This window comes from Ixodes scapularis, unplaced genomic scaffold (assembly GCF_016920785.2).
Source record: "Ixodes scapularis isolate PalLabHiFi unplaced genomic scaffold, ASM1692078v2 PGA_scaffold1__304_contigs__length_218370807, whole genome shotgun sequence".
Taxonomy (NCBI): Eukaryota; Metazoa; Arthropoda; class Arachnida; order Ixodida; family Ixodidae; genus Ixodes; species Ixodes scapularis.
The window spans coordinates 25,075,785-25,088,432 of NW_024609846.1; the positions used below are offsets into that span (position 1 = coordinate 25,075,785).

The 12,648-nt window shown below is 48.2% G+C and overlaps 2 protein-coding genes and 1 pseudogene across 2 annotated transcripts; 2 read left to right on the forward strand and 1 right to left on the reverse strand.

Annotated features, from left to right (window-relative positions):
• The first annotated feature begins 599 nt into the window (after positions 1-599).
• LOC120845977 lies at positions 600-1,397 on the forward strand (annotated as a pseudogene).
• On the forward strand, positions 1,278-2,111 carry LOC115325893. The gene has a single exon (XM_040217549.1). The coding sequence runs from the start codon at positions 1,278-1,280 to the stop codon at positions 2,097-2,099; it is 822 nt and encodes a 273-aa protein (XP_040073483.1). The 3' UTR covers positions 2,100-2,111.
• Positions 2,112-3,948: 1,837 nt separating this feature from the next.
• On the reverse strand, positions 3,949-6,529 carry LOC120845981. Its single transcript, XM_040217550.1, has 4 exons — positions 6,510-6,529; positions 6,345-6,357; positions 5,170-5,372; positions 3,949-4,431 (listed from the first exon to the last, which is right to left on the reverse strand). Exons 1-4 carry the CDS (start codon positions 6,527-6,529, stop codon positions 3,951-3,953), a joined length of 717 nt encoding a protein of 238 aa, XP_040073484.1. The 3' UTR covers positions 3,949-3,950.
• Positions 6,530-12,648: the final 6,119 nt, after the last annotated feature.

Sequence of the window (12,648 nt, forward strand, 5' to 3'; positions counted from 1 at the left end):
TTTCGAAATATGTTTGAACTGCACGAGTGATCTTGCGTAAGGCAAACAGAACAGTGCGTATTCGAAAAACTTCGGCGAGCACCCAGAGTTGATTTGCGACAACGTTTTGTGGTGCGAAGTTCGATCGAAGGCATGAACATGAGCGTAGTTTTCACGAAATACGTTGTCCGCACAAGCACTCACGCTAGGACTGCTCGCGCCCGTGCTTGTTACGCCACACCCCTGAATTTATTGTTGGTATGCTTCACGGTGCGTAAGCAGTGTGTAGCTTGCTTCAGGATCCTCACCTAAAGGTAAAAACTAAAATGATCTGTTCTATCCGGGGACAACATTCTTTGGTAAGGTGCACATTCATAGTTTTAAACACCGCTTGAAGACTAGAAGAGACTCCTAGCATAGAGCCCCCTCGGTCACAACTATATGACACTGCATGCCACAGTTACACACAAGTCATGTGTGTGTGCCATTATATAACACTAAAGTAATTCAAACATACGCACAGGCAGGATGGGAAACACGACTTTATTAAGCACTTTCAGCAGCTTGGTTTTTGTGACAAGTAGAACAGTGATACAAGGTAATGTCTCACATTATTTCACTCGCAGGTTGCCTACTTCGGCTTTCCAAAGGATAAGGAGCAGTTCAAGAGGTGGATTACTGCAATAAGGAGAGATGAGGGAAAGCATTTTATGGTGACCCAGTCGACAAAAGTGTGTTCTAAACACTTCAGGGACGGAGACTTCTTTCCAGGCTACGTGAATGGCAGGAAATTTTTAAAGGAAGGGATTGTGCCCAGCACATTCAGATTCTCAGCTCAGAAAGTGCCAAGAAGAAAACTTCAGAGGCACAACGCTCAACCAGTGAACAACCGCAGCCCCGTCGACATGAGAGCTGCTCTCGCACATGACGAGAACGACAGCACAACAGCTTCTGGAAGCGAGCCCCCACCAGATCCAGAGATATCCGTGCTGGTAGCCACAGTTCAAGGGCAAATTGCCAAACAAGCTGTACATGTGAGCAAGCTTGCGTCTGATCTTCAGGAGGTTCAAAAAGATCTTGCCGAAGCCAAAATTGAAGTCGTAAAGTTGACAAGGCACATTGAACTTCTAGAAGAATCAAACAAGAAAATGGAAGAGAAACTGAGCCGGAAGTTTTCTATAGAATGTTTTAAGGACAGCCCTAAGGATGTGCAGTTCCATACAGGACTGCCAAACTACGATGCCTACCTTGACCTACTACGGTATGTGAATCCTGGAATCAATGGGGAAAACATCAAAATGTGGTCAACCTCCTACTCTCTGGGTAGTAAACTAGGGCGGCCACGAAGCTTGCACCCTCACGACGAACTGTTCCTAATATTGGTTCGCCTTCGGCTAGGCCTCCTCGAGAAGGACTTGGCGTTCAGATTTATGATTTCGACCTCTACAGTGTCACGACTCTGCATCACATGGATTAGCTATCTCTATCAGCACCTGTCACGACTTCCCCTGTGGGCGACACGGCAGCAAGTGGACGAGGATATGCCACCTGCTTTTACAGAGCAGTACCGAACAACAAGGGTGATCCTCGATGCAACGGAGGTCAAGTGCCAAGTTCCCACCAGCCTCGTACTTCAGTCTGCAAGTTTTTCGACATACAAGTCGTCAAACACCTTTAAGGGACTTGTCGGGATATCCCCAGATGGAACTGTGACATTCGTGTCGCAGCTCTTTCTGGGGTCAATGTCAGACAAAGAATGCGTACGGCAGAGCGGATCCCTGGCACTCCCCTTCGATGAGAATGACTCGGTAATGGCTGATAAGGGATTTCTGATTTCTGAGCTCCTGGGCGACATCAATGTAAGGCTCAATATCCCCCCGTTCCTTGGCCAGGGGGCATTCACAGAGAGCCAAGTTAAGGAAACTGAGAAGATTGCATCACTGCGTATACACGTTGAAAGGAGAATACAGCGAATCAAGAGCTTCCATATTTTTGATCGAGCCATCCCTCTCTCACTCGGCCCAGTAGCAAGTGAGATATGGACCATCTGTACAATTCTGACGAACCTTCAGAGCCCCCTGTTACGCCAGCATGAAGATGGAAGCAGGGACGTAGATTAGCTGCGTTTCTTTTGCATCACTTGTGCATATGTGTTTAAGGACATTGGCAGTTATGCCAGATAATAAAGCTTTCCTTCAACTTGTTTGTACGTGTTTTACAAACAACTTGTATCAACTCTGGAACACAGCACAGCAGAGTGAGTGTGAATACAAGAATGTAGCTTTTCACATTTTAGTTATTAAGCCTAGTGTCGAGCATATGTTACCGCCTAGGTTAGAGCGCTGTATATGTGCATTTCACTACACTGGTATTTAGACCAAGATTTTAAATCTGAAAGACAAGGAGAACAGGTAATCAATTTTTTCATGCTCAGTAAGTAAGCTTAGCCATACTTGTTACCCTCATATCAGCTCGTAATTTTGAATGTGGACGTAGCTCAGAACACCCTGGTGCAATTTTCTATAGACAGGCACAGGCTAAGCATGTGCCAGAGCCTCTGCCTCCAGTGCGAGCGTTCTACCTTGGCACTGTGTTGCGTCAATTTCAAGCGTGCAGCTGAAACACTACAAGGGGTAACGAGCGCACGTGTTGAGCTTCTGGTTCATTCTTAACCTGTTCCCAAGGCTGTTTTCAATCAAAGGTGTTGAGGCAAGAAAAAGCAGACTGCATGTGGTGCTGATGTCGACTACTGGAGCTTTGCACAAAGAAGTGTCTCTGTTAAGAATGCGCAAAGAAAATCCTTTTAATGATAGCGTTCGACCTTTATTCGAATCTCGGCCTCTGGGCACCCCAGTCTTCCCACGCTTCCCTAGAGCAGTCTCAACCGAGATGCTGCTTCGAGCAAGCCGGCCCTGAAGGATAAAGCGGCTGCAGTTGGTGGCCTGCTGTGTACCACATCGGCCCCTTAAACAAAACAAACTGCAAGCGTCAAGCCCCCCATCCTTATCCGTTTTGAGAACCTCGCAGAAGGAAAATTGTATTTATGACCTAGAACCCCTTTTAGAGCACTAACCCTGGTAACTGACAATTTTATTTGTTTCATTTGCTATAAAGTTGATACTCCTTTTCCAAACAAGGGCAGTTTGTTAGTGACATAGACACAAGTGCTGAACTCTCAGCTAAACATTTATTGGAAACCTGCCACTGCACTATAGTCGCAGAAAAGGGTAAGGATAAGAGCAAATGTCACATGAAACATAAGAATAAGTGATTGTGCAGTTGCCATGGTTTACATGGTTTCACTGACCTCTGGAGTGGTTTACATCGGGCAAACAAGTTTGAGTGAAAATGAAAGGATGCACAAGAACGACTGATCGCTTCGATCCACGACAGGGGCGTATAGTTCACAAATGTCATCCCATTTTCAAAAACATCACAGTCATTGAAAGCAGAACAGACGCAACAGTCAAAATTGTTAAAAGTCGACGCAAAAAAGGCGTGCGTAGATAACTCTGTTGACCAGACTTATGCTCATTTACATAGAAAAGACATTGCATTCTTGCACATATGTTGCATTCAACATGATTCCCACTTGCCCCCTTGTTCCGTCTATTTCATTTCACTAGACTTCACCTTTCTTGCGTGATGTGTACATTTATCTTTTGATAACAAAAAAGAAGCCCTCTCATAAATCTTGTTGACATCTGCAAGTGTTCAGCAACAATTAAGTTCCACATCATACAAGCTTCACAACCAGATTGCTTCACACGTCCTAAAGAAGATGGCCTTAATTTGAAAGTTTCTACTTTTTTTGTGAATTTTGACTGCAATATTATAAGACAGCCATTTGAACATATATATTAATTGACACTAAAATACAAGAGTACACAAATGAGTGCAGCATGAAATGTCATATTAATAGGACAATGTTCAATGAAAACATTCAGGCCACAAGTCGGATCAGTAAACAATTATGTGCGACTTTCGGACAGGTATGGCAGCAAAACAGAGAAGTAAAACTTGTCTAGTGTAGTTTTACATTCTAGCCACTTCTCTTGAGAAAAATAAATTCTCTCAACAATCAAAAACTTGTGGGAATAAACAACGAAATCCCCCCACAGCAGGCCAGAAAGCGCCATCTGACCCAGAATCTGGTAGTAATACCTATGTTCCCGGTTCAAGCGGTACACCCCTGAAGTATCCTTCACCATGTAAAAGTCTACCGCAGTCTCGAGGCCTCCATCCTTCAATGTATAAGGACATTTCACCTCGACAACCCCATGAGCAGTTGCTTCGGTCGGGTCCCATGTCGTCCTGTCAGGAGACGCTCCGAGCCAGGGGCAGTCAGGTTGAACAACAATGCCGCAGTGCGATGTCTGGATATCATGTCCCAAGACCCGCAAGGCACTCTCGTAACGTTGCACAGCCGCTGGCTCGTACTTGATACCGTGTCTATTGGGAAAAAAGATAAATGCGTAGGTGTCACAAACCACTGGTCTGGTAAAGGCGAGCGGGTTGAACATGAATACGTAAAATTGAAAGAATAAAACACGACGGACAAGCACGGGACAACCATGAAAGAATGTGGTTGTCTCGTGCTTGTCCTACGTGTTTTATTCTTTCAATTCTATGTACGTGTCACGAACCAGTTGTCACAAAAGCATCAAAATAGGACTCCGCTATATATGAACACTTAACAGATCCTCGTGCATTCCAGGCGACTTTAGTCACGCCAACTAACCAGTCACAGTCATCGCACGTATGGATCAGACATCTACATTGCAGGCCTGGATCATAGTCACAAAGTGGGCATTTCATTCTGGAGCTCTGACACATTGTGTGTGTCCGTCACCTCAAAGTATATGAAATTACTAGAATCAGTAACTTGCATCTGTTGACTGTGCACTGACTGTGGTCCTTTTTGTGCAAGTGTTGGTAACCAGACACTTTCTACTGTTTAGCTCTTGTACAAGTTTCTTTTTCTCACCATTCTCCTCTGTAATGCCTCTGTTCCCTACAGTACAGCAAATCAAATCAATAAATTGACGAAGGTAGCGCCAACAAAAGAAACTGAAACCAGAACCTTGCACTGTCGATACCCAGCATACACGTCGGCGGCTAGGGACAGCATAATATTGACATTATCGGGTGGAACACTGCTTGTTCTCTAGCTGGGAATATACAAATTACCTGACCGCACGGACGTGCGAGATGTCCTTGGTTGATGTCAGGTTGTTGAGGCCTTTTAAAGACCAGCTCTCGCGTGTTGCAACTTTCCGGAAGGATGATGCTGTCAGCCTGTTCCGTCGGGCTGCCCTCCATAGCGGACTCTTCGACTGCTGCCGTGTGTTTTTCTCCAAAACTGTGGCTTGGGTCGAAGTCACCAGCAGAGACTGCAAAAATAGCAGCCTTCGTAAGTTGTGAGAAGCAGTGAAGCCTTACAGGGGACATGAATCAATATTAGGAGTCATTTTTACATACTCTACACAAGCATACTGGCACAAGTGTGAAACGGGCATACTTGCAGCCAACACCACAGTGCCCGATACTTGTATGTAGCAGTGATTTTTACAGATAGAAGTGGATTATTTCTTCAGTCTCTCCTCGACTAAGCTTGCTGAGATCACCAAGACAATCTAAGTATTGTGCTGTAACTGAACTGCGCTTAACAATAATGGTACCTTGAGAAGCAGGTCCTGTTGCAAGGGAAGGTTGTGCCCGAAAGTATCCCAGGCCACGCCGGACTCGAAGAATGCCGGGTCAGAAGGCAGTGCAGTGGTCCTCCTTTGTACGAGGCTCAGTTCCGGGCTGATATATGTCTCATATCCAAATGGAACGAGTGAGTGCTGGTACGATAGGGGACTACCAACAGGAGCCAGGCCAAACCTCGTTTCGACCGAGTCCGCAGTGGCTTGTCGAAGGCGCTTGGCAAAGGGCGTGACATCACTTGAACAACGATCCACACCAAGTTTCCGAATGGACAGCATTGTCTCATTCTGGTCCAACGGTTTTCTTCGCGCATCGTAAAGTTTTGAAGAGATGGGTACGTCACTGCCATCTTCTCGAACACTTCTCCAGTCAACAGACTGTAGGCTTGTCGATGCAACTGCCTCTCCCCGTGGGCGGCGCCACTGCTGGGGCAGCTCAGTACAGGCAACAACAGGCGGAGCTTCAGCATAGTCCTTAGCTCGCAGTAGAGCCAGAAGTTTCAGAAGGGCTAGTGAGTGATTACACACACCACTAGTTCCAGCGGCGCATTCGCAGCTTGCATTGCACACAAGTCCACTGTAGAGGATGCCACAAGAAACTTGGTACGGCCTTGAATTCTTCTTCTGGCTTCTAAAGCAGCTTGCCTTAACACATACTTTGGCGGTGGAACTGAAATAAATTTGAAAGAATCAACATTAGAAACTCAGCATTCTTGTTTTACATATTTTTGTTGCATAGAATGTGTTCCAAGGAGACAGCCAGCATTCGGGCTTCTGCATTTTCACTGCCTCTGGCACTCAGCTGTGTGGAAGTTATGCCACCTTTCACCCTGTAATGGCATTATGCTGAGTTGTAAACAAAGAATATGTGATTACTCATGCTTAGAAATGTGCAATGCTTAGGGTTCAGTCTAAGACGTTCACTAACCAGCTCGCCAGCATACTCTCACTTCTGACAGTATACGGTCGTATGCCCTACGTGCTTTTATTGATTCGGGAACCTTCATGGCGTACACGTAGATAGTTCATACAATGTGCCTAGGCCTGCAGCGTAATACATGATTGGCCGTCGCCGCGAAATCTAACGTGCCGGCAAAGAGGACAAGACGAATGAAACAGACAGCTTGCACTGTGACTGGTAGAACAGCTAATCCACAGTATGGTACTATTGGAAACAATATGAGCGTCAACGCGCCTCCGCGGCGACAAGCGGAGGCGCATTCACGCTCATATTGTTTCCGATAGTACATGGCGTGGGGTAGCGAAATCCACCGACACGACGCAACGAGCGACTCCCGTCTTGACTTGGCCCTTTAGCCCGCCGAAGAACCACGTTGCTGAGTTTCGCAACGTTACGTAAACCAAAAACAAACTCCGAAATAAAAAGTACAGCATTCCGTTCCCCCTGCTTCCATGAAAGCGTAAGCGGGCAGCATGGTACCTTTAACGGCACTTGGACGGCACGACTGCGCACAAAGATCGCTTACGGCGTTTTGCTCGAACTTGTAGCTTTGGCTTCGCTCGTACTTACGGCCAAACGGAGTATAGAGATAATATGATGCATGTCAAACGCCCAAGAAAAGAATAATGCTCACCTCGACACTCGAATCGACGGCGGGTCTATGTAGGCTTCCGTCACGAACTTGTAGCTTCGTGCAGCCTGACGGCTCGACCTCAACCTGGACGTGCGGTACGATTCGACTTTATTTACATCGAAGCTCTGCGGTATTTTAGATAGACTCGTGCTCCACGATGAAGCTCCTAGTTCTGTTGAACCGCTGTCAGCGGCTTTCCCACAGTCAGCTGCAGCCATCGCTTTCGTGGCGACGCCGTAGTAATGGCGTCGGCTAACTTTGCCAAGGTTGCTTGACTGACTTTCGGGAAGGGCCTATTCGGCGTTACAGGGAGTTGTAAACGGCTTTCATTTTTTTCGTTTGTGCCACAAAGTGTGTTAATAAATCAATAGGCTACATAAAACATGTTTCTAAAATAAATATTGGGTGTTTGTGCAGTTGAGGCTCGGCGAAGGTCTGCATCCTTTTTTTTTAATATTTTTAGCAGTTGTGGATTTTTCGAAAAATTAGCTTAAGTGGACATTGTTGAAGTCCTATCCGGTTAGCCAAAACATGAAAAAAGAAGGATGTATAAAGTTGTTCGGTTTTGTTGAAATCGTTACGGCGGTGGTAGAGTTTTCAATGACCGGGCCGGCCACGTTTATTTGAAACCCCAACAAAGGTGATGCATTACATAAGAGCCATAACACCCTTTCGAACATTTGGTTTTCAGTCCCCAAAATCGAATCTTTTTTCCGCCCTGTCACGGGCCATTAAAGGTTCGCGCGCCCTCCCTCACTGGGGCGGCCGATCTTAAAATCTGTCGCAGTTACGGGGTGTCCACCTTCCGATTGTGAACCGCCTAATGAGAAATCTTATATGTATTATAAATTTATTGGTCAAATAATCGCGGTCGATAATATAAGATCATATAAAATATACATAAACCTTACAATAACAATATATATTTATATAAGTTATAAAAAACTTTTTTTTAGATTCTTATAACTTCTTGAGTAATCCTACATGTTTTTATAAGGTTCTTGTATGTTCTTATATGCTCCTAGTTTATCGTATGCGTTTATTGGACCAAGACTTTTCTTATACGTAGAAGATTTTTCACTGGGGTGGGAGTCGGCCCACACGCCCATTAGTGCGGATAATAGTAGTGCGGATAATATTCAGAAAAACTATTTCACACGTTCGTAGTTTCGCTACACTCCATTCCGCAGTTGAAACTGCGGTTGAAGCTACGTCCCACGCCTTTCTTTCGCCACGTCATCACGCTTCCGCTGACACCCACGCGCACAGAGCCGGGTCAAGCGATAAGAGGGAGGCGGCTGATTGGTCTGCCGGGCGTGTAGCTCTACACTGGAGTCTGGGCCGCCGTCTCAACCAAGCGTCCAGCCAAGGTCCCTCGGCAAAGGTCCACAAGGGTTGGGAGAAGAGGCACCTGGGAACATTGACACGCAAATTTCTCCGACAACCCCAAAAAGCAGACCCCGCTGGAAGGAAGATGTGTACACCCCGAGATGCGCGTAAACCGGCGAAGGCCACACGCATTCCCTCTACACAACGAGCAATGGCCAGCGGTTCCTTCAAATAGGATGGTCGACACAAGAATACGGAAGTTAAATCCGAGCAGAACCCATTTTAAGCCCTTAGGCAATTTCGAAATTGTCCCGTACTTAACAGCGAAGTTTAAAGGGGCGATGCAACAATATTAACTTCGAAAGAATTGGCAGTTTTAAATTTTTACATTGTTTATCTTTTGAAAAGGAACGGAGGAACCGCCTCATTTTTGCGAAATATTGCGATTCTGTTGCGTAAGAGCATAATAAATAAAGGGACTATTTCGCGACTTGTAGCCGCCCGGTGGCGGCCACGGGAACTAAAGCGTGTCGCGCAATGGGTATAATGTAATAGGTTGGCAAAATGTGCCATCATGTGCTCAATCTAATGCCATATTTGATAAATATTCTCATTTCAACATGAGTAAAGACGTCAAAAATCTCATGTCATCGAGAAAGTCGTACCATATTCAGATTTTGTGGCGCCATCTTCCAGAGGTGAGAGAAACTATTCCTCTCTTGCGTCTCAACTCGTTGTGCTACTACGTTAGTCGAACTTCCTTACAAAAAGGCAAGCTCTTCGCTCTCGTCCCCCCCCCTCCCCCTCTCCCCCTCTGCACATCGCTCAGAGTCTTAGACCAACCTTCAAGGTCGCCATGTGAATAGCAAGCAGAGGACGCGCGCGTTGAAGGCTCTGAAAGAGATCCCAACCGGATACTCTCTCTCCCCACTGCGCGTCACTACGCACGTGACCCGGAAGAAGGTGTAAAAGTCGAGGGTGGTTTGGAGGCGATCCAAGCGTCAATAATTTTACTTTCTTTTTTTCTAAAGAATTAACGCCCGTAGGCAAAATTTCTTTTCAATTCTTTAATCCAATGGTTCTCAACCGTTGTTGTTTCGCGGACCCCTTGTGGATCGGCGGAGATGACAGAGGTGAGGGAAGAGAAAAGGTATAATTAAATTATGACATTGATTCAGTAATATTGCCGCGAGCGCAGCTGACCAAGTAGGCAGCGCGCCCGTGGCCTAACGGTTATCGCGCTTGTCTTCCAATCAGAAGGCCGGGGTTCGATTCCTGGCCGCGGCTGCACATCTTTGTTGACACTGTAATGTGATGTTCCGGTGAATTCGAGAACCGGCTTGCTGATTCGAGGTTAGAATCTTCAACGCACCGAACCTTCTACAGCGAATGTTCCCGAAGCACACGCGCGTACAAAAGGGGCTCGACGTGGCAAGCCGGGGTCAGTCTCGCCCAGGCGCTCGATCCTGCTGTTACGCCGCTATCGCAGCCCGCGACGCTCTATTGTTATCTTCTGTTTCCTTTTTGTTTTGGGCACAAGTTCGCGCCATTAAACGTTTAGTTTCTTCAGTTATTTTCCGCCTCGTCATTTGTCATTCGTGACACTTTGGTGGAGGTCCGGGGTGGTGCATTCTATGCGTGTTGAGCGTACCCCTTCGAAGACATCCCGGCCAAGCGACGTGTTCAGCCCCGGAAGGCTACCCTCCGCCAAAGACACCGAAGCCCGAAGCGGCCTTCGGACCAGAGGTCAGTCCCCCGAATTCGGTCCCTTTCCCGAGAACCGGAGGAAGAAGATACCGGCCATGACCACCGCTCCCGTCGTCATCCTGCCCGTCACTCCCCGCACTCCGACGCCCTTTCACGGCGAAGCCCACGAGGATGTCGAAGACTGGTTGCAGCCTTACGAACGTGTAGCTCGCTACAACGGATGGACGGTTGAGCAGCGCCTCCAGAACCTGTACTTCTCACTTGAGGGCACCTCGAGGCACTGGTTTGAGAACCACGAAGCCTCCTTTACTTCGTGGGAGTCATGCGCCGCCGAATTGAAGAGGACGTTTATCAACTACCACCATCGGCAGCGATCAGAGGACCTTCTTCAAGCAAGAGTGCAGGGCCCTAACGAAAGCCTGAAAAGCTTTGTTGAAGATGTCCTGCGGATAAGCGCCCGAGCGAATCCGGAGGCCGCTGAGGAAAAGAAACATCGCACCCTCATGCGTGGCGTGAAGAATGAAATTTTCGGAGGCCTGGTACGCAATCCCTCAACGACTGTCGAAATTTTGCAACCGAAGCCAGCAATATTGAGCGCGCACTGACGTCCCGAGCAAGCCACTACCACCGACTCGCCGGCGCGCCTACTGCTCCAACCGTCGTAGCTACCCGTCTGGACTTGAGCACTATCATTATCGACAGGCTTCGGGAGATCGTCCGGGATATCGTCCGGGAAGAGCTCCGCAAGATCCTACCTGCTGCAGATCGCCCAGCCTCACTCTCACTCGCCGAGGTCGTCCGAGAGGAAGTTCACCGAGCCTACCATCCCGAGGTTGCCGTCACCGCAGCAGCACAGAAGGAGCCAGCCCTGAGCTACACCGAGGTGGTCCGACGAGCACCACCAGCCCCGCGTCAGTACACAACGCCCCCCCCCCCCCCCTCCCAAACGTGAACCTTTAGCTCCGCAGTATCCTCAACACCAGGAAGATCGGGCGCATGTCCGCCCAGAGCAAGCTGTGGCAAGGAAGACCGACGTGTGGCGGACGGTCGACAGGCGACCGCTGAGCTACCACTGCGGTGAAGCTATGTGTACCGGCGATGCCCCTACTGGCAGATAGGGCTTCGCGGGTTCGCGCCGGACGCCCCACGCCCAAGGAGAGGAGAACGACCGCGAGACATCGAAGAATACCTGCAACGTGCACCGTCTCCAGCGCCCGCTTCCTCTCGAGGATACCGTTCGCCATCACTACGACGTCCAGCTTCGCCGAGGCACCGACCCCGACGTGAAAGCCTGTCGCCCCTTGCTTCTCACCGGGGAAACTAGGCACGGCAATGCCGGGAGGTGGTGTTGCCGAAAACGAACGATGCCAAGATCCTCCAAGGTCGTCAGAGCTCTCCCACTCTAACGCCACCACGCCCCGAAACGACGTTTCTGCAACAGTGTCGAATAACCTCAACGTTATCATCAACGGCCACAACGCGACGGCACTCGTCGACACAGGGGCGGACTACTCCGTTTTGAGTGGGAGACTCTCGTCACCTTCGGAAAGTTACCACGTCGTGGGATGGACCGCAGATACGAACCATCGGCGGACATCTTATCACACCTGTCGGCAAGTGCACTGCTCGCGTTGAGATCCACGGTGAAACCTGCCCTGTGAAGTTCGTCGTTCTGCAAGACTCTTCGAGGGACGTCATTCTCGGAATGGACTTCTTGCGCGGATACGGCGCCGTCATTGACCTGGCAGCCAACCAGCTGACACCGCGGAAACCCGTTATGACGTCCTGGGATCAGGGAACAACGTCAGCCGCCTCAGCCACAGTAAGTGGCTGAGGCGGCTGACCGATCCGAGCACGTGAACTTGCCACTGCGCTCGAGTGTGCTGGTGCCAGGGTGTCGAACCGGAACCGAACCGAACCGAAACCCGGAACAAAACCGTTATTTTTAGCCGAACCGGAACTGAACCGAACCGTAATCGTCGCCGCCATCTTGGAACTGAACCGGAACCGAACCGAAAAAATATAACGGTAACCGGTTCAAAACGGTTCAAGGTAATTTATATTTTATTTTTTGCTAGTATCACAAAATGAACATATGGGAATAAAAAATTGGCGGCTGTATTTTTATTGATCAAATTGTGCTATACCGAATTGCAGCGTATGGTAAATTGTGGGTTTTCGTGGCGCTTTTGTATTGGCACTATGATTAACCCTGTGTCACGTTCTCACGTGACGTCATGGTGTCAATACATGTTGTCAAGTAATGTCACGTGACCTCGTGGCGTCGTGTGACTCACTGCGTCAACTCGATTTAATTTGAGGAAGTCACT